Source organism: Squalius cephalus (assembly GCF_949319135.1).
Source record: "Squalius cephalus genome assembly, chromosome: 14".
In the NCBI taxonomy this organism is placed as follows: Eukaryota; Metazoa; Chordata; class Actinopteri; order Cypriniformes; family Leuciscidae; genus Squalius; species Squalius cephalus.
Genome location: NC_137135.1, coordinates 4788886 through 4811480, shown reverse-complemented (window position 1 = coordinate 4811480; position 22595 = coordinate 4788886). Strand labels below are relative to the sequence as shown.

General features: G+C 40.7%; 1 protein-coding gene across 2 annotated transcripts in view; it reads right to left on the bottom strand.

Annotated features, from left to right (window-relative positions):
- Window positions 1-22595, bottom strand: part of ogt.1 (O-linked N-acetylglucosamine (GlcNAc) transferase, tandem duplicate 1) — a 31166-nt gene that overhangs the window by 2930 nt on the left and 5641 nt on the right. For both annotated transcript variants that reach the window (XM_079891880.1, XM_079891881.1), the window contains exons 3-21: window positions 22347-22590; window positions 16744-16812; window positions 13393-13509; window positions 13232-13311; window positions 12453-12648; window positions 11672-11812; window positions 11469-11569; window positions 10482-10635; window positions 10300-10401; window positions 9604-9783; window positions 9326-9484; window positions 7963-8052; window positions 7760-7885; window positions 6201-6371; window positions 6002-6118; window positions 5756-5920; window positions 3424-3576; window positions 2068-2320; window positions 1061-1184 (exon numbers count right to left, since the gene is read on the bottom strand). In XM_079891880.1, the coding sequence (XP_079748006.1) occupies window positions 1061-1184; window positions 2068-2320; window positions 3424-3576; window positions 5756-5920; window positions 6002-6118; window positions 6201-6371; window positions 7760-7885; window positions 7963-8052; window positions 9326-9484; window positions 9604-9783; window positions 10300-10401; window positions 10482-10635; window positions 11469-11569; window positions 11672-11812; window positions 12453-12648; window positions 13232-13311; window positions 13393-13509; window positions 16744-16812; window positions 22347-22590 (2742 nt within the window). The remainder of the gene's footprint in view (window positions 1-1060; window positions 1185-2067; window positions 2321-3423; window positions 3577-5755; window positions 5921-6001; window positions 6119-6200; window positions 6372-7759; window positions 7886-7962; window positions 8053-9325; window positions 9485-9603; window positions 9784-10299; window positions 10402-10481; window positions 10636-11468; window positions 11570-11671; window positions 11813-12452; window positions 12649-13231; window positions 13312-13392; window positions 13510-16743; window positions 16813-22346; window positions 22591-22595) is intronic.

The following is a 22595-nucleotide window of genomic DNA, read 5'->3' as shown; positions in this document are numbered from 1 at the left end:
TGCGATACGCGCGAGTGATTTGAGGGTGAGAGAGAGAATTCTGATTAGTCCAGAGGATGTATCGCGTTTAGGCTAAAATAGGTTTGGCGCTTATCGCGGTTTGGAAAGAAACTGCATCTTGCAGTACATTTTAAACAAGAAAATATAGCGATTTGGCATGAAACGCTGATGGAGCAGTGAATTGGTTCAGTACACAGCAAAATGACATGACAAACTTTTTTTTTTTTTTTTTAAATGCCATTTCCTCAATTCGACGTCCGACTGTGCTATCTGACAAAGGAATCCACACACTACACACACACACAATAGTGGGCCGCCGATTACTTGTTAGTCAGAATGGTGGTCCCTGGCACAGAACCAGTTGAAAACCCCTGCCCTAAAGAGTCACACCAACTTGTGGACAATGGGCAGCCGATGACCCCTTTAAACACTAGAGCTGGGCGATGTCTACCAAAGTGGCGCATCTTCACATTCAGACATCGCGATGGCCGATGACATCAGGAGGGGAAACATTAAACATTAAAAACGTAACGTTCTCATTTTCCACTAGATCGTTTCGTGTGGATGTGGGCAGGCTGTGCATCAGCTGACCTCTGAGGAGCGCAGCGCTGATCTTATCTCACTATTCAGGGTTTTCAACCACTTAAGGTTCACTTTAGGGTTCAGACATTTAAATGCACATAAGTACTAGCAAAACAATACATTTATAGTTTGTAAATACACAATGCTGTAGTGGGTTTTTGATCTGCCCTTGAAAAGATGAACTGTGGAATGAAACCCGATCTTTTCTTAAAATCTTGAAGCCCATTTTTAGATTATTTTAAGGAGACAAACTCTGGATAAAACGTAATTTATTTATTATTTTTGCTTCTGGTTTATTTAATTGTTTATATGTCTATGCATATATTACTGTGATTATATGTTCATTTGTATGTGAGCATTTATTATGCTTGTTTTTTGTTTGTTTTTTGCTTTTTTCCTGATCATGATGTCAACATCTATCAGCCCAACTATTAAACATGTCTGGTTTTGAAAGCGGAAATTGGAAAAGTGAGCTTACAATTCCATATCCGTGCCGAGCTTCACGGCGACGTCCTCGTACTCCTGCCGGCTCTGAGCGATGAGTTCGAGACAGCCGAGACACGTGAGCTGAGAGGTGGCGACCCGCGAGGCCAGCGTCTCTCCTGCAGGACACAGGAGAAACATTCACACACACTCTGGAGGAAACATCAGGTGTCTACATCCCAGATACTACAGTAACATTCAACTCTACTTGCGTTACATACTGTTTTTCACCAACTATTGCAACACGTGTTCGACTGTGTGCGTATCAGAACTGAAGTATAGGCTTGAGGGTTTTGCTAAAGACTTGCTCGTGTGTTCTGGTTGGTTGCTAAGATGTTGATGTCTCTATGATACATGATTCGGGTCCCTCTGAGTCTGAGGAGTTTTTTCTTTTTTTTAGTCATCCAAACAAACCACTACAGCAGAAGCAGTGCCAGTAGTCACGCTTACAGAACACACTGATAATAAGAAATGGGTTGATGCCTGTGAATTAAAAGGCATACATTTTTTAGCATGTGCTCTAGTAGGGGTGTAACAATATATCGTATCACAATACAAAAATGCAACAATATGTATTGTGTATAGTTCAAAATGAATGTCCATGAAAAAATTCAAGTTTTCGTGTCAGCACTGCATTAAACTACTATATATAATGTTGAATATAATGTATAATAATGCACTGGGGAATATTTGTGTGTCCTGATAATGCCAGATGTCTGATGTTACCAGTAAAAGTGTCCGACATTATTTTAAATATCTCTAGTCAGTGAAAGAGTCTAAAATAATTCAGTATTTTCATCTTCAGAATCATGAATATTGTTATTCTGGCGTCTCTGTTGTCCTGTGCTTTGGGTTTCAGCACCAAGTCCAACCCTTTTGTTAATCTTTTATCATATTTCTTGGAGTATCGCAATAATATGGTATCGTGAGTTCAGTATCGTGATGTGTTTCGAATCGTGACATGAGGGTCTCGTTACACCCCTCGCTCCTAGTGTGTGTTACCTGGCATAGTGACCATGGGGGTCCCGGCCCACAGCACATCCATGCCTGTGGTGTGTCCGTTGCAGAGCGGGGTGTCCAGGCACACGTCGGCCAGCTGTCCTCGCCGCACGTGCTCCTCCTTCGGGGCCACCGGAGAGAAGATGATGCGGGACGCGGGCAGGCCCAGGTTCTGGGCGTACTGCTGGATGTTGGGCTCGCCCACGGCCGGGAAGCGCAGCAGCCACAGCACACTGTTGGGCACGCGCTTCAGGATCTGCACAGCGGAGAGAAGCTGCTTTACCACCAGCACATGCTGTGCGCTTCAGTCAACCCATTATAAACACCACGACTTCAATTTACTCTGAGTCAAAGATTACAAAGATTTGAGGTTACTCAAAACATGTCTGCAGAAGCCTCTGCTGCTCACTACAGTTGCGGGCCTTATTGTAGGTGCATATAAAAACTAAAATTATTATTTAAATTAAATTTTTTTCACATTTTGTGAACGTTTTGTACATTATTCATTTTGAATGTGCTTTGCAAAAATGGCTGCTTGGTTGAAATAATTAAAGTCACCCTGTAGTCAATAATTTTATCCCTTAAAACCAAAATTGCATATTTAAACGTTTTTTTTTTCCCTTGAAAAAAAGTTATTCATGCCTTAAAATATCTTGAATGTAACTCGTTCTACACGGTTCACGGCAGTTTTAAGGAGGAAATACTCAGCAATGGTGTCGACTTATGAATTTACACATGCTTTGTCTTAAAGCATATTAAAAACACCACACAGACACATAAACAACATTAAAAGCTGGATTTACACCACAGGGAGACTTCAAAATTGAAAACTGCTAAAACTTCAGTATTAATGAACAATGATATTATTTAGCTGGAGAAACAGCAGCGAAACAGTTACGTAGATGTAATGCCTTTAGCTATACCGCCCTAAACTATGTAAATAATACAGAAATAGTTCAATAAGTTGACAGATTTAACTAGCTTTGTATTATTAATGTTAGTATTGTGTGTAAATGAGGAAATATGTACATGTTCTCTGTGTTCTCTGCACCCAGATACCCCTGTTAATAGTCAGCAATGACCTGTTTTGCATCATCCAGCAGATTTTGACAACTCTAGGGCTTTAGTTCAAACTACAGACTGAACTTCTGCATTTTTGTATCACTGCCCACGGACAGTCGGATAGACAGATGGGCAGCGCCAAAATCAAAAGTGCATTATGGGTGTTTTTGTCAAAAGGAAATGCCACAGCTCTTTTTGTCTGTTTTCTCTAATCATGTAGCGCTGATTCCAGTTTGCGTTTCCACTGCATAGACAAGTGTTGTTAACAAAAGCCCATCTTCCCCCTGTAAATCTTACATTGGCCCACATCTGCAGGGTGGGAGGGTCAATCTTGTAGAGCTGGTTGAAGTTGCAATAGACAATAGCGTCTTCAGGAAGGCCGTATTGCGAGCGGGTGGTCACCACAATGGTTCGGGGAACTTCTTCTCCGGTTGCTGCCTTGTTGTTAATCTAAACAGAAAGGTTGAAGAACACATGAGTCGCTAGTTTAGGTACTGAGAAGACAAGCATGTTCCCTTAAACAGTGTCGCCCATCCCAGCTTCTCCGCCACCGTGTTTGTGCCCTACAGCAGTGGTGTGTGAAGGCCCAAGTGAAGGGGGAATGCCTATTGCACATATCCTTGCTCAAAGCGTGCTTTTCTCAGCCAGCTCGAGTGTGCCATACCTGCAAGGCTACAGTCCCAGATACTACAACCTCCTCCAATGTAAAAATCTGAAAAACAACAACATGTGGTAATATTCTGACTCCGCCTACTGTCATCAAATCGTCTTTTTGCCAGATCTTCCCTTAAAGCAGGAGTCAATCAGGAGCTGATCGAAGGAGGAAACTGATCTGAGATGATTAGAGTCGTTTCATCACCAATCGGAGTGAAATCAAGGCTCTCACGTGCGAGTACAAACGCAGCCGCGTTCGATAAGAACACCCCAACACTGCTTTAATCGCCATAATGAATTAGACATTGACGATTCGGGCATGATTGAGGTGTCAGGGACCACATTTACATACAAAGCCATATTCAGAAGTATTATTAATTAGAAAGTGATATATTCTGTTTGTGCGCATGATTCATGTGAACACATTAAATCCTCCAGTGACACAAATCAGAATTTTGTCAAAATGGAGGATCACAAAAGAATGTGCATGTAACCCTCTTTCACAGATGAAGGCTGGTGTTGTGCATGTAAACTAGGGATGTCCCGATCCGATCCACGGCATCGGTATCGTGCCGATACTGGCCCAAAACGCTAGATCGGATATCGGAGGGGAGAAAAAAAATTATCCGATACCTATGATCCGATACCCATTAGGGGTGGAACGGTACGTATTCGTACTGAACGTACGTTCGGTGCATGTATTTACACAGAGAATACACGGTATAAAAATAAATAAATCTCGCGTGCACATTAATTAATGTAATACGGAACTAACGTTACTGTTAGATACGCGCATATGCGGGTTCTTTAGGGACACCTAATCTGTAGCCCGCCTTAGCTCTGAACGCGCGTTTATATCGCTTCAAACGCTCACTTTATCATTATACGCGCGCGGCGCGTCCTATTCGCTTTGGACGCGCGAATGGATTCAAACTGTTCAAGCATCGAACTAGACGCGATAGACGCAAATTTGACGCTCTATTCGCATTTGGTGTGAACGCAGCAAAATGAACAGGCTGCGATGTCAAGATTGCAATGCTGGAGTGTGTGTGTGTCAGAGAGAGAGAGAGGCACGGGCGCGATCGAACAGTGGAAACATAAAAACATACTCCGTCATTTTCATACAGGACATCATTAAAACTGCAAAAAGTGTTTAGCCTACTTATATTTGTGTAAAACACAACATTGTGCTTTTGTCAAACTGTAAACTCTTGTCAAACTGTAACTGTCACCCAACCAAAATCACACACACACACACACACACACACACACACGCTGTTTAAAAGCAAAAATTATCTCATCTTTTGGACATTCATCATTGCATTGGTTTTCATTTCTTGTCCTAAAACAGAGCACTAATATGTTTATTTTTAAGTTACACATTCTACATTGAATAAAAAAGAAAATCAAATGTGTTTTTAAAAGTAGTATTATTTTATACAGAAATAAATTATTTATAATTCAGATGAGAATAAAGTTAAAGTTAATTAAAATTTTAAGGAAACAAATATATTGATCTGAAATATAGCAAATTAATTTTAAATTCATTCAGGTTACCAAACATATCTCAAGGTCTTTTGAATAAAGGCTGGCAGTCTTTCATTATCAACTGTTGTTGTGGACTATATACTGGAGAAGTATTTGTTCTCCATTTGAGTGAGATGTTTTTATGTGGCTAATTGAGCAAAGTGCTTCCATTATATTTTATTATTATTAGTATTAGTTCAAGAATAAAATAAAAATATCGGATTGATATCGGTATCGGCAAATAGCCAAAGCTGCGGCATCGGTATCGGAAGTGAAAAAGTGGTATCGGGACATCCCTAATGTAAACGTGGTCAATTATCCACAGATCTGTCATGCTGAGAATGAAGGACAGGAGTAAACGCAGTCGGAGAGCAAGCCAGGACCCGCACAGCCAGGAAGAAGCAGGGAAATCAGTGAGAGGAGTCCCTCGGGCACGTTAGGGCCGTACCTGAGTGGTGGCCAGGCCGTTGCTGACGGTAAAGCCGTTGATGGTGACCTGGATCTGGCCCTGGTTGATCATGTTAATGATGGCCTCGGCAGCCGTGTTCATCGGGATGACGGGCATGGAAAGGGCACCGTTACTGTCAGCCACCTCTTGACCATCACAGTCCATCTGAAAGCAGGGGAGGAAACGTTAGCATGTCTGTTTAGCAGGGTAAAAAGGGTAGATTAAAGCTGTGATCTCTTGACTAACCTTCACCACTTTGACATCCGGCAGGCTTTCCAGAAAGGCTTTCAGATCGATGCCGTTCAGCACTATGCGGTTGTCAAAAATGTGTCCATTTGACTTGAAGTCTATCACTGCTTTTTTCTATTGGGTAAAGACAAAAACGTGAACCTTCTTTTCTGTAACAGATCAAAATAAAAGCATGTGGTGCGAGACTGAACGTTACCTTGAGGTGAGGGAACATGTTAGCATGATCTCCAATGAAGAAGGTGTTGGGCATGTAGGCCAGTTTCTCAGAGTATTGCTCTGCGTACTCAATGGGCGACGTGTCCTTGTCACTGATGATGTAGTCCATGAAGGGAGCACCACTGGTGCCTGGGTATCCGAGCCACATGGCCTGGCGGATTGGAAAAAATACAGTTATTATTCAACTAAATCTTTATGTATTATCTGATATACTAGCCTGGTTAAAACCAGACCATTCTCAGTAGTAACTGAGTTATGGTCTGGCAAAGCTTCTTTAATAACTCATTTCCAAAGGGGCGTCACCAACGGACGTCGCTCAAATGCCTCTGGGTACAATTGGATAGACCTAAAACCAATCAGAGCGATCGTCATCGTGTAAAGCCATATGCTGCGTCCCAATTCGCCTAAGTTACACTACGCCATAAAAGTATGTACTCTTTTTGTGAAGAAAAGGTATTTACTTTTGAATGTGTAGCAGAAAAGTAGGCAAGCTTTGGGACATACTACTTCGTCATCTTTATCGGACTGATCTGTCGCGTGCGTCCTGTCACTTAAACTGCCCTGTCAATCATCGTGTCACAGTTAAAATCCTCTATTAAATCTAATTTAATTTCCTACCGTTTCGGAGAGAAATGTAGTAGCACGTTCATCTGCCAGTGGGTCTTTCATGGAGACTGTCCTCATGTGTTTGCAATTTGAATATGATAATGCATTTAAAAGTTGAACAGACGTCGCTCAAATGCCTCTGGGCGCATTTGGATAGACCTAAAACCAATCAGAGCGATCGTCATCGTGTAAAGCCCGCCTCAACGTTTCTGATTGGTGCCGCGATTTCTAGGCCATGGAAATGGGTTTGAATGAGCTCTTTGCCAGACTACTTCTCGAGCAAATCTGAATTTGCCGGAAGTTGTCTGGGTTTTCCCAGGCTACTGATATACTCTACCGTTCAAAAGTTTGGGTCCAAAAGATTGTTTTATTTTTTATTTTAAAGAAATTAGTACTTTTATTCTGCAAGGACACATTAAATTGATCAAGCGTGTCAGTAAAGACATGATAAAATGCTGTTTCTATTCAACAAAGAAACCGGAAAAATGTCACGGTTTCCTCAAAAATATGAACTGTCTTCAACATGATCTCTGAAGGATCATGTGACCCTGAAGACTGGAGTAATGATGCTGAAAATTCAGCTTTAAACACAGTAATGGCATCTTAAAATATATATTACAATAGAAAATGGCTATTTTAATGGTCACACAAGATGCTAATCGTTCTGGCTGTCTGAAGCCAATATGCAAGACAATCCTTATTATAATTGTAAGAAAATGATCACTAAGCTTTTTTTATTTAAGGAATTTGTTGCACATGGCTCCTCTAAATATGGCCCAGATCTCTCCATCAATGCAAGTCTATGCCTGTTATATCACCAACACGGTAAAAATATTCCAATCACATATGCACACATTATATTAACTTAACATGAAAAAAATGATGTGGATTAACACAGATGCCATTCTGTAAGCTGGACTCTGAAAGGCTAACCTGAATGGGTGCAGGGCGCAGTGCGAACAGCTCGTTGCGCGCTCCTTTAGTATAACCATTCATGTTGACCAGGATGTGGACTCCATCTTGAAAGATCCTGTCGGCCGCTTTTCCATTACAAGGGATCTGTGGAGAGATGAAAGCATGATGAAATCAAAACAGATCCCCTGAGAGGAGGAAGATGATGCAATGCCTAAACTCACCTGTGAGAGGTCGATGAAGTGATGAGACTCTGCCAAGACTTTAACTCTGAAGTTGGTGCTGTCATCAGGGCTGAGAGCGTAGCAGAACACCTGCACAAAACACCACAGTATGAGCAGGGCAGGGGATTGTTAATCGTGAAGTTACTTTAATCATTAATCATTACTATTTTTGCATTAATAAGTGCAGTTACTATTAATATTACACATTTGTTTATTGGCAATTTGACAAAGCACTGAGCACGAATTGAGATGAAGATAAAATTAACTTTTATTAATTGAAGTAACTTGCAAAAAACTAATTTTTATAGGGAAAATGTAAATATTCTACTCTTGTTAAATGAACCATTGTTCTTTTAGAGTATCATGCTGAACTGACCGACAGATATAAAAGAAGCGCTCTTTACTTGTTTTCTGTGTAATTCAGTCACAATGTGAAAAGTTTGTGCTTTTCATGAGACTTTGTGACTTACTATTTATTTTCCATATATTAGAACAGTGGTTCTCAACTCCAGTCCTCGGGACCCGTTGCTCTGCACATTTTGTATGTCTCTCTTATCTGACACACTCAGTTCAGTTCATGGAGTCTCTCTTAACGAGCTGATGGTCTGATTCAGGTGTGTTAAATAAGGGAGACATACAAAATGTGCAGAGCAGCGGGTCCCGAGGACTGGAGTTGAGAACCACTGTATTAGGGAGTGGAAATAATAATCAATAAGTGGTCCTCTCCCACCATCTACTGGTTATAGTGGTTATTTCATGTCTTTATAAAAAAAGTTTTACAAACCATCACATTAAAAATAACATTAAAATTGTATGTGTGTATATACACATTTATATACATATACATACACACACACACACACACACACATACATACATACATACATAGAGAGAGAGAGCTTTGAAGTGCTGGAAAAAGTGTGAAGCACTTGAAAGCCCTTGAAAAGTGCTTGAATTTCACTCTCAAAAGGTTATACGAACCCTGAGATGAATAATGTCAAAACATTTGACTATTTCTGCCACAATACCATGGTTACACTTAGCGTTACTACATTAAATCCATGGTGAATGTTGGTGATTTGTGGATTGAAAAGCCTTCTATAACTTGTTCGCGCCAAATTTGAACACTTCACTAGATCTCGCTGCGATGTTATTAATTATGCTGTGAATTCAAACGCATTCTCACTGGATCTCCCAGCACTGTGTAGTAACGGTGCTGTGTGATCGAGATTGGCCCGTGAGTAAACCTGTTCTGAGCTCAAACGAGTAGCTCGGTTTCATTTCACTTTCGTTTCTCATATGAAACACAAATGTCAGCAGAAATCTGCTCAAAAGAAAGACCTTTACATAACAGACTCTTCACCTCAAACTTCTCGGAGTTGTGCATGCCAGGGATGGACTGCATCAGGTGAGAAGTGGGATGGTTGCCGAAATCTGAGCTAACGTAACCCACACGCAAACGGCCTGCACTGGCCTTCAGGTCCTTCGGATGCTCATAAGCAGGTTTGTGAAGAGCATTGATCTATAAAGCAAGAAAAGTATTACACTGATGCTCATACATTGAAAAATACACTTTCAGCCAAGTGAAAAATCTGACATTACAGCAGAATAGGCCAGTGTAAATCCCTGTAATATACACACCTTATCCAGACACAAGTTGCCGTGTCTCTCTGCAATGGCCTTGCGGAAGCCGTGCGAGAGGGGGTACAGCATGCTGTGGTGGGGGTGCACTGACGGCAGGCGGTTCTTATCCAGCTGATCCGCCACAATGCTCACCAGCTTCTTCATACGCTCATCATAGTCGGTCCAGTCACACACGATCTGAAGAGCAGAGAACAACACAGCATCACACAAACGTTCCCACCTGAGAGCAGAGTGAGGATGTGCACGTTCAAGATGCTTACATTCATATGTAAAGATATTTTGTAAAATTTCCTACTGTAAATATATAAAACGTGTATTTTTGTGAGTGAATATGCAGCACAATCGCAAACATAAATGGACAACTTTAAAGGAGATTGTCTCAATGGTTTGATTTTTTTGCACCTTTAGAGTCCAGATTTACAATAGTTGTATCTCAGCCAAATATTGTCATATCAAATATTGCCTAACAAATCATACATTAATGGAAAGCTTATTTATTTAGCTTTCAGGTGATGTATAAATCTCAATTTAAAAATATTGACCCATGTGACTGGTTTTGTGGTCCAGGGTCTCATATACAAATCACAGTTAGCTAAAAATGTATTAATTTAAACTATGTAATAATGTAAGGCAGAAACCATGAGCTCATTGAAGTAATGCACACTTGTCTGTTAACGAATGATTATGACAGACCTGTAGACAGTGAGCCAGGTTACAATAGGCATCAGGGAAGTCGGGCTTGAGCTTCAGGGCAGTGCGATAAGATGCAATCGCCTCAGGAATGTTCCCAGAATCCTTTAAGGGGAGAGTGACACCATTTGAACTCAAAATAACACTGAAAATAAGTATTATTCTTCATGGCTCAAGATTCATACCTTGTGTATGGAAGCCAAGTTACTGTGCGCATCGGCGAAAGCGGGGTTGATCTGAATGGCTCGGGTGTAGCATGTCAGCGCCCCCTGAACGTCCTGCATCTCTTTAAGAGTGTTACCCATGTTGGAGTAGGCATCAGCAAACGTGGGGCTGATTCTGTTCATGAAGCACAAACAGTCAGTGAGACTCTGAAAGACGCCAAGAGAGGGTATGCGTGTGACGTCACCGTCGGCCAGAGTGACTGGGTCACACACACCGAGTGGCAAAAACACTGAGCGGTAGCATTAGTTTTCAGCGTGAATGCCGTGAAAAACACACAAAACACATCTAAAACGGGAAACAGCTTTGAGATTGACTGTACAATTAGATTTGACAAGAAATATCAGGTATATTTTTAACTGGATCCAGGCAGAGAACGGTGGATTTGCAGTTATCATTTTTGTGTCAATATGCTGAATTTAGGGGTAAAATCACACCCTATATATTGTATTGTTATATATTGTATTGACAAGTCATCAATTAAATATTTACCATCGTATATTCTGCATAATTGTACATTTTTAAATAAACACTGACAAAAAACTATACAAGTTTTAGGGCTGGACGATATGACGATATATATAACATTGATATAGTGATCACATGGATTTACACCTATATTGTATTTATATAAAGCGTTCACAGGCAAATTTGCTTTATTTCCCAGGTGTTGAAATCAGGCTCAAATAAATGTCAGGAAACAGGATTCCTGAGTGCATGTCGATATCCATGGATCACTGGATCTTTAGTAAATTGTAAGGAACACTATATCGAGATCAGCCTTTAGTTTAAGCTGATAATGGTTTGTTTAGCTCGTGTTTTCGCAGTTTCCCCTGTTAAATCCAGTCACACAGCAGCTCTTCTGCCACTCAGTCCGGCTGAGGGAGTGACGTCAGTGCAAACCCTCTATACTAAACAACATATGAGTATATCTAGACACAAGAACATGCCTGATGGCCTCCTTATAGTGCATGAGAGCCTCCTGAAGTTTCCCCTGCTGCTGCAGGACACTGGCCAGGTTTGAATGGGCAGCGGCAAATTCAGGGAAAACCTTTACAACAAAGAAAACCAAGACATGATTAAAATCAATCACTTTTTTAAAGGCACATAATAACGTATGTGTGTTTCCAGTGGACTTCACTGGTCCCCTCACCTCCAGTGCTTTCCTGTAGAGCTGCACAGCATCCTCAATGTTGCCTTGCTCGCGCTTGATGTTGGCCAGATTGTTCAGGGAGTCGGCATGAGTCGGGCACAGACGGAGAGCAGTGTTGTAACACTCCTCAGCTTCAGAAACCTAACAGGAAATGTGCAAGTTAGCGGCTGACTTTAAAAGCACCAGACTGTTCATTTACCGCTGTTCTGAAAATTTTCACGGGCAATTTTCATTCAACAGGAATCCACACATTTGAGCATTTCATGAGAACAAAAGATTTTGCAACGGGTTCAAGCGGATTCGCCGTTGACCAAAATAAATCTGCTATCAGCAAGATGAAGACATGAATGCAGACGTCAGGGGTTAGGGGTGCAACGGATCGCAGTTCATCCGTACGGTTATTAATGTTAATAAAACAACAAAATACAGCTTTAACAAATATGAAACTATATTTACTTTCTACAGTGAACAAATAGTGTTATTTTACATTTAGGCTTAATTATTAATTTCTGTACCTGAATACTAGAGTTAGACTTTGTAACTTTGTTATTTAGTTTCATTCTAATTTGTGTATTTGTTCTTATTTTATTACTCACTTGTTCACTTAATAATGTTTGAACTTTATCAGTTAGGCTAGTAGTTTTTGATGTATATATATATACATTTTTTTGCTGATCTGAAAAATGACCCGGCTCAAAAACTGCAAATAATCTGAACCGTGTATTTTGTGATCCGTTGCACCGCTATCAGGGATCCAGGACACATAAACGTAGGTTCTTACATTGCCCTTCTCCTTCAGCGCATTAGCGAGATTGCAGTACGCATCAGGAAAGTGTGGCTGCAGCTCGATGGCACGGCGGTAGGTGTCGATGGCCAGGTCGATCAAACCCTGCTCGTAGTACACGCAGGCCAGGTTTCCATGAACGACTGCATGGTTCGGGCTCAGGCTGAGGGCACGCAGATAACCAGCCACAGCTCTGTAGGGGAAATGATGTCAGTCAGACTGGCTGAAAGAGGCAGAGAGGTTCGCACAGACAAAATTCTAGGACTTTCAAGCACTACTTTTTTGCTTTTCAAGGAATACAATCAGAGATCTCACTAAGCAAACAATATTTTTATTACCTTCAGATTCAAATAAAAAAAAAAGGAAACAGATAAATAAAAATATACCAATTAAACAAAATGGTACAAATTAAGTGCAGCACATGCGATGACTGTGGAAAAGGATACTAGATATCGCTTTCCTTATTCAAACTGATGAATATATGATTTACCTGAAAAATTAAAGCTGTATCATATACTTGGATATTTATATGAGAAACATCACACTCATAGGCGTGCAGAATGGCTCTTTATCTATATCAGATCATTTTGCGTGAAAAGATTGTTTTATCAATAAAATAAACACTAATTTCACATATATTGTCTTTCAATAATTCAAGCACTTTTCAAGCACGTCTTCATAAATATGGCTGTTTCCAGGACTTCAATTTCAAAAAGTCAAATTCAAGTCCTTCAAGCGCTCAAGCACCTTGTATGAACCCTGAAGTGACTGTTTACCTGTCAAAGATACGAGCCTCTTTCAGAACGTTGCCCAAGTTGATGTAAGCATCCAAAAAGTTTGGGTCCAAGGTCACTGCCTGTAAACCCATAGAACAGCCCATGTGAACATGCGTTCATTCATATCATTTACCAGAGTGGGATTGTCATACACAACCAACCTTCTCAAAATGATGTATAGCCAGCCAGATCTCTCCCTGGGCGTTGAACACGCAGCCCAGGTTACTCCAGGCCACGGCGAAGTTTGGCTGAGTTTCGATTGCTTTCAGGTAACAAGCCTTGAACAGGTTAACAGTGAAAATAAAAAATAAAAACAGGAGGAAGAGGAGGAGGAGGAGGTAGAGAGAAGAACGGAGAGTAGACAGGGGAGGGGGTTGAAAAAGAAAAAAAAACAAAAGATCAAATAAAAAGGAAGAAAAAACAAAAAGGGCAGACAGAAATAGAGTTAGTATCTATTCTCGCCAAAAGCAAAAAGTGAGTCTGCAGCATGGGCTCGCGTGCGCCAGATCTGCCGCGCTAAGCTGCACACTTTTCCTACGCTGCGCAAATCCAACCAACACCTACACTCAGACTTACATTCTTCAGTTATGCAGTTTCACATTAGCTTTACATGACTAGAGAAATTAAACACATTGAGTGCCGAGAAGACGGCTTTAGATCATTGACCTTACACGCCCTCAGTAAATTCCCACAACCTTAAATGCAAGTGCGGTGTGCAGGTGGAGGTCCCTGTAATGCAAGCGCACAAAGCCACGCGGGCAACCCGCACTGAGATTGCCGCTTGCGCAGTTTCCGCTAGCGCCCGCATTCGCCTGCGCTAACGCCAGCTCAGGGTGAAGACTGCAGACCTGGAGCCATCCCACTCCCAACCAGACTGGCACACGAAACTATGAAACTCTCTACCCTTTGAGGCACTCGACTAGAGTTCGTTTCCCACGGCCGAATCCATTAAAACCCTAAAGGTGATATTCGTCATGCCAATAGAGTCATGTTCAGGGCTGTGTAGCCACTGGGTGCCATGCTAGCAGGAAAAGGGCGTGCAGGTCTGCAACCCGCAAGCCGGGGGTCGAGGGGAGGGGAAAGTGCGGTTCAAGCGCGCGCGTTTTGGTCGCGGTTTTGTCGCTGCGCAGCCCTTGCGTCGCTGCAGACTCACAGCGCATCATCTGCAACTCCAAATAAAGGAGAAAAAATAAATCATAATCCAAAAATGAACAGGAAAAAAATATCAACAAGTAAGAGAGTTAGAGGGTTCTTACTGTGCTTTTTGTTTTTGCATACAGCATCCAATCATTGTTCTTTGCTAATAAAACTTGGGTTTTGTTACCAATACTATGGTTTTGTTTTTCCTTGTTTTTTTGTTCTTCTTCAAAGGAAGCCACAAGACAGAAGAACTCAGGCATTGGAGTAAGGTGTTTTTCTTTCTGTTTTGTTACAAACCCGTTACCATATTTTGGGACTTTGTCTGGGGGGGGCGGCCACAGCTGGAAGAGGAGAAGACTGATAGTCCTAGTGTTCCTGTCCACCGGACCGCACCTACGCAGGAATACTGTCACCCACCTGAAACCTTCTCAATAACAATATCAGTGGTGGAAAACCAAAAGAGACAAAATAAGAAAACAAGAGCGTTAGTAAAAGTTTGACATTTCATATCGATATCAAAACTTGTATTGACAAAGCAAAACAAGTAAGACAAAAAAACGAGAAAAGGAGAAAAAGAAATATAAAAATGACCTAACATCAGTTTAAACCCATGCAATGAAAAGGGTTTTACATTTTTTACAAACAGGAATATATGTTCGCAAGGGAGTGAAGAAAGGCTTTGAGTTGAGATTTACACACTTGTTCATAACCGTTCCACATTTTCAAGTACAGGTATAAAAGAGGAAGGCGAACTGGCTTGATCTTACCCAAATGAACTGATCACATTGCTCTGGGAATATTATTAATAAATCAGAACATACAAGGGGGAAGAAATGGAATCAAAGATCTTTTTCCTTTTCTGTATTCTTTGTTTACATGGTTTAATACCTTTATCCTTTCCTGCTTTCTTGACTCCTGGCCAATGGATAAGGGGGGGAAAAAAAGCCTTGGTGTTTAAGGACTTCATACTCATCTAGAAGCCTCCACAGCTCTGAAATAAAGAGGTCAACGCTTGTGTCGCGCGTGTATAGTTCTCTCTCTCTATCATGGTGTCTGACGCGTGCAGTGGAGTGCAAATAGCGATCTGTCTGCCTGGCACAGCCCAGGGCTGATGCACAGTGTTGGGAACACATAAACCCTCCCGAACCCAGTTAGACGCATTACAGAGGGGAAAAACAGGGGAGCGTGAAGTTGAACTGAGGGAAAACAGGCCGAAATATACAAGAGCTCTAGTCGAATTTCACTGTGAAGGCCTTGAGAAGCAGCTTTTGGCTCGACTGAGGGGTCAGACAGACAGTTCGACGCGCGCACACTCCACGGGCCCTAAGCGAGCGCGCGGGGTTGGGAGCGACAGAGCAATTGGGGGGCCGCTGGCGCCCTCGTACTCTTCCCCACTCCGCACCCCTGGGCACCAAATAAGAGGGCTTCAACCCATCAGGAGGAGAACTCTCTCTACAACATCAGGTTAGACTCCCAAAGACCCACCGAAATCATTAACGGCCACGCTGCCTCAAAGAAGGCGTTTACTAGGGCCTCGTAAAGCTGGAGCAGCAAATCCAAATCCAAGCTTATCTCTTCAACTTTTGACGGCGATTAATGGTTAATTTGAATAACCTAAATTAACAGAATTACATGGTTACGGGTTAGAAGCCATCTTATTTTTTGCACAGCAAATACCACTACCTTCATCAGTCCATTTATTTGCCCCCCAAAGACCGAGCCAGCGAAATCCCTCCGAGAGACTACAGGGAAGAAGAAAAAGCATGCCAAAACTGCAGCATGTGTTTTAGGAGCCCCAGTTTGGCAAGACACAGAATAGCCCAGCCTTTCTTCCTTTGTGTGTGGGGGTGAGCGAGGGCTGGCCGGGGCCAGGATGAAGAAGTGTTTAGACTGAGAGAAGCGTTGGAGTGAGAGAGGGCTAAAAGAAGGGGTGGACAGAGGGGGCGTGTCTCTAATCTAGCCATCCAAAATGAGTAACACAACCAAACAAAAAAGAGAGTGAGAAGAGGGTAAAGGGGTCTTTAACCTTGTTTAATTATAAGTAAATAAAAAGAGATTGATGTTTTTGACTAGTTAGGTGAGATGCAGGTGGCTTTGGTTCACTCTGCTGATCTAGTGAGGCCTGTAGGATGGTAAAGAGTGCTGATGTGGGGACATAAAATGAGCAGCACGCTCTTGAGTGTGCTGACAAGCACTTACTGGGGGAGGGGGAGGGGGAGGGGGAGGGGAGGGGGGTAGCTCAACACTCACTCCCCAAAGAACAAGAATGGCTAGGTGTCTGACAGGGGATTATGATCTAGAGCTATGAGTATACTAAAAAAACAAAAGAAATCATTATGTAAACGTGCAAGGGCCGACATATTTAGACATACCTTTGCCTCTTCAAGACGCCCAAGCGCCTTCAGCAGGTTCCCCAGGTCACTGCGCACACAATACAGATCCTGCAAGAACGAGAAACAATAATCAGCTATACAAAACACACTAGGGCTGGGCAATATATAATATTCTCTTATATATATATATATATATAAAATGGACTATGATTTTGCTGCTCTTTTTATAGGTTGAAATTGTTCAATTTGAAACCTGGCAAACTCCCTGTATGTCATTTAAAATGTTTTGAAATATTATTTTAATATAAATAATAATACATTAGTGATTCTTAAATGGTTAGATATCATTCTCATTTTGTTTATTAACTGAAAAACGGGATGACTATCTTTTTAATTAAGCAGGGTTCGACATTGACGCTTGTCTGAGACAAGTGTGTTTTTGAAGAGGCAAGTAATAGTAAATTTTACTTGTATGACTACAACGTCAATAACAAAAAAAAACTGAGGAATCACCAAAACACAAGAATTACTCTGATTTTATTTAATTTAGTCCAAGTGGTGATCGATAGTGAATAATAATATATGTGATAGGGATGCACCGAATCCATATTTTTTGGGTTCGGCCGAATCCGAAACCGAATACCGAATCCTTCTCGCATCCTTATTCCATTAACACAGTAAAACACATTAATGAAGAAAACAACATCCACAGCAGTGTATTTTTATTTCATTTTATTTTATTTATTTTATTAACTGTAAAAAAAATAAAAAAAGAATAAAAAAAGAATAAGCAGCAACATTATGCCAGGAAGACAAGTGGGAAAAACTATTTTGACAATTACTATGCTTACCCAAGTTCAAACCAAAACGTGTCAATAAAAGTGCAACAATGCAAAGAAAAGTGTTTTTCTTTTTTCTTTTTTAAATCAGAATATGTTTGATTTAACTGAAATTAATGTTATTGAACATTTAATCAATAGGAATTAACGATTAGAACAGTAGCCAAATAAAACGAAAAATATTACGGAAGATCACACACATGTCCTGCATCATAATTAAATTAACGGAAAAGCTCTAACCTTTCACATGAAATGAGAGTTTCCTTTAAAAAAAAACAAGACAGATTCTCACAGCCTACTACATTCGAACGGTCCTATGTAAACACATTCACGTAATAAACGGCCACGTGACGTCGACCAGCGTAGCGCAAGCCTAGAGTTCGGTTCGGCCGAAACCAAACCCCATCAAAAAGCCCAGGATTCGGCCGAATCCGAATCCGAATCCTGGATTCGGTGCATCCCTAATATGTGACCCTGGATCACAAAACCAGTTATAAGTCGCACGGGTATATTTGTGGCAATAGCCAACAACACATTGTATGGGTCAAAATTATCGATTTTTCTTTTATGCCAAAAATCATTAGGATATTAAGTAAAGATCATGTTCCATGAAGATATTTAGTAAATTTCCTACCGTAAATATATAAAACATTTATTTTTGTGAGTGAATGCTGCACAATCGCGAACATAAATGAACAACTTTAAAGGAGATTTTCTCTGTTTCGATTTTTTCGACATTCCAGATTTTCTAATAGTCGTATCTCAGCCAATATTGTCCTATCCTAACAAACCATACATCAATGGAAAGCTATGTATAAATCTCAATTTAAAAAAATTGACCCATGTGACTGGTTTTGTGGTCCAGGGTCACATATAATGTATAATGTACTGACGGTAACTGAGGCTCGCACAGCCTCTCGAGGAGAAGTCGAAACAAACGAGCGCAGCTCACACAAAGAAACTCAGCGAACATCCTGCGCTAACAATTCAAAATGTGGAGTTTTTACATTTATAACTTATGATAGAGTTAAGCTACATCACATGACCAAGAGTGCTGTTTTCCTGAATACCATCACGATTGAAAATGTGACACTGATTGCATACAACAATTCAATAAACTAGTAGTTTCACACAAAGATCACAGCGCATCTCACAGCAACACTCAACCGTGTTTCATTACTGAATAATTCTGAATTTTGAACCAATGGGTTGAGTCAAAGACTCAATGACCCATTCATAAACAACGGCCTCATTCCTGAATGAGATATATGCTCTATATTCTACATTGGTTCAACATTTATTTGTTAAGCACATTTAAAAACAGCACAAGTTGGCCAAAGTGCTGTACATGTCTAAAAATCACTCAAACACTCAACAAACATTACTCAACACAAAACAATGGCTCAATACACAACACTGATCAGTCCCAAAACCTAGGGGGCAATTGTGTGCCACAGCGTAGAGGTGTGTTTCCAGCATAGACTTAAAGCATCCTAACGAGTCACAGGATCGGATATGACGTGGAAGACTATTCCAAAGACGCGAGGCTGCCACAGAAAACACACCAGCTCTCCCTGGGTTTTCAACCGTGATTTGGGAACATGTCAGAGCAAACTCTGGGATGACCTTAGGGGTCGAGCGGAATAATGATGCTGTAACAGACGTGCTGTATACTCCGGAGCAAGACCATGCAAACCTTTACAAACCATAGTCAAAACTGTATATTGGACTCGAGAGGCCATCAGCGGAGAAACTCTAGAGCGTTTCCCTGTGCCTGTCAACACTCTGGTGTCTGCATTCTGCACCAGCTGCAACCTTAATAGCAACTCTCTAGACAATCCCAAATATAACGAGTTGCAATAATCCAATCTGGATGAAATAAAAGCATGAATGACAGTTTCCATGTCCTTAAAAGACAGAATTCTCTTCAATTTGGCGATGCTCCGCAGTTGATAGAAACTAGACAGGTTACCTGTTCCTGTCTGCATCCAGTATAAAGATATCTTGTTAACTTTTTAATGTCTTCAAGGACTTGCTCCTCATTATTTATCTGAACTTCTGCACTATTATTAACCTCCTCGCTCTTTCCGGTGATCGGACTTAAAACTGCTTACTGTACCTCGTTTTCATCTTCCAACACCGGGTGGATCATTCAGTGCTGTCACTTCATCAACTCTTTGTGACTCTTCTACTATATCCTCATTCAAATCTTTTCATACAGTATTTCAAACTAGTGATTGACCGATATTGATTTTTTTATAACCGATACCGATTATTTGCATGTTTATGTGCCCGATTACCGATATGCAGAACCGATATTTATTTACTGTTATACTTCTGTTTTTGACACAATTATGACAACACAAATGAACTGAACAAACCATTTTATTTATAACAATCACTCCCACTCCTTGCATACATTTTTTTTATATTTATACACAAATAAATAGAGGGGTCCGAGTCCAAAAAATAAAGTGCACTGTTACTAAGTGTCTTTGTTTAAAAATAAAAGCTTTGATGAGGTACAAAATAAAGCACAAAAATTATTCTAACATATATTCAAAGATAGTTGAGTGATGTATCTTTAAGTGGTTCCACATGTTGGAGGTATTTTTTGTATTGTATTTTGTATAGAAATGTAATTCATTTTAAACAGTTTTAGAAGGTTTATGTGCCGTTTAATAGGTTTAAAGAGTGAGGAATAATTCACTGGGTAATATTAATTCACTGAATAATATTAGCTTGAATATAACATTGCCAGGAAAGTAACAAACAAAACAGCACATTTGCATTTTCCAACTAGTATGTTATTAATTATTAATAATGTTTTTGTCTGTCTAGATCATGAAATCCTTTCTGACAAAGTGCTGTTTATCTATGCATTTACACAGAACTATAACTTAGGCTACTCAACCGCGATCGCGCGTGGAGATAATAAATAATTAATTTCCACAGAGCGGTATTTATTTAGACTTGTATTAGCGAAATAATGGTTATTTAGTAAATGATAATATAATTTAGGGTGTTTAAACGAGATAATCTTGTCAAAAGTTTCATTCAGTGGCCGTACTTGAGCATTCCTGTCATCAACCCAGTATGAACAAACTTTTTTCTCGAGACTAATGGTGATCAACAGATAGAGAATTAAATTCAGCGCTTTTATTTTCAACATTCACTCATTCATGTCTGTTTTATTTAATTAATGTAAAGTTACGTCTTTATTGGGGCAGGACATGACGGATTACGCTACGTGACTCCATGAGTTCGTCTCAATTTTTTAGAGCCAAGCTGCATAACTAAACTATATCAGGCATTTATGTCTCAAATCTCATTTCTGCATGTCTGTTATGTTAAATAAAGTTGAATAATTACAGCAAAGCAAGCAGAACATATGTTTTACCTGTGCACAGAGTTGTTGTTGACTGATCTCCTCAGACGCGGACTGCAATGGCGGAATTCTCAAAACGGCCACAAGATATCCGATATTACAAAACCGATACCCGATTATGGGAAAATGCTTAAATATCGGGAAAAATATCGGTAAACCGATACATCGGTCGATCACTATTTCAAACCCTCCTCTGTTTTGTGTTCTGCTGTTTTGTTACTGTATATTTGTAAGTGTGTATGTGTATGCATGTACTATTATATGATGCATACTTATTAGGGGTGTAACGGTTCACAAAATTCACGATTTGGTTCGATACGACACAGTGGTGTCACGTTTCGGTAAAAAATATATACATTTTTAAATACTTTTTTTTTTTACGATATAAATTACGTTTGCCATTTGATGTTGGGCAACGTTGTGGTGGTCACGCCAGCGCAACTACTAACCAAATTTTGGTCGCACCAGCAGATCACAGCAACACTAAGCCATGTTTTATTACTGCGTTTTGAACAAATGGGTTGAGTCAAAGATTCAATGACCCATTCATAAACAACTGCCTCATTCTTGAACGAGATACTGCATATCATCAAAATGATCATTTCTAGCTTCATCCCACCGTCTGAAGTCAAGTCAACTTTATTTATATAGCGCTTTTTAAAATACAGATTGTTTCAAAGCAGCTTTACAGAGATAACAGGAATATAATGCAAAAAAGTTTGTTTCTAGAAGAAAATAGTCTCACAGTCCAGCTTAAGTAAGTTCAGTGATGGTTCATTTCTGTTGTAAAACAGTTATTAATTTAGTTCATTTATATATATATATATATATATATATATATATATATATAGCCGATCTGGAGAAAACCGTGTCATCGGTTCAGTTCTCATATAATGGTGTCAGTGCAGGCAGATCAATAATGCTGTTGAACATTAAAGCTGCTCTAAGCGATGTTGGGTGACGTCACTTCTTGTTGACGTTCAAAGTACTGTCAAACAAAACGGAGGCTAGCTCGACCCTCCCTCCTCCTCATCCCGTCCCCTCCCCCTCCCTTCCGTGCTTCCTTAAACACTCATGAATTAAAAATTCTCAAGAATATAAAATTTGAACGTTAGTCGTTGTCTAGGACATCTCTCCTCTAGCTAACTTCCCTCTTCATGCTTCTCTCTCCTCCACTCCACCCTCCCCCCCCCAAATCCTTCTTATCGGTGATTGGCTGGAACACTGTTTGTTATGTTTCGTGGTCCAGGCTGTCTACAGAGAACGTGTTTTCTACAGTGTGTTCAGGGGACAGGCAGCCAGCGGATAGTGAGGAGATGTTTTCTGTATGTGACAAAAAATGTTTTGGCCTAAAAAAGGCGTGACATCGCTTAGAGCACCTTTAAATGAAATGTTGGATTGAAGGCTGAACTCACAGGGTTGTACTGGAGAGCGGAGACGTAAGCTTGAACGGCTCCCTCCATGTCTCCTGCTGCCACCAGCGCTGCTGCCAGGTTGATGTAGCCGTCGATGAAGTCCGGTTTGAGGCGGAGCGCGTGGCGGTAGTGCTCGATGGCCTCCTGCAGCTGACCCCGCTCCTTGTACACATTGCCCAGGTTAGAGTACGCCTCAGCCAGCATGGGGTTCTGCTTGATGGCCAGTGTGCTGAAGTGGGCCGACCTGCA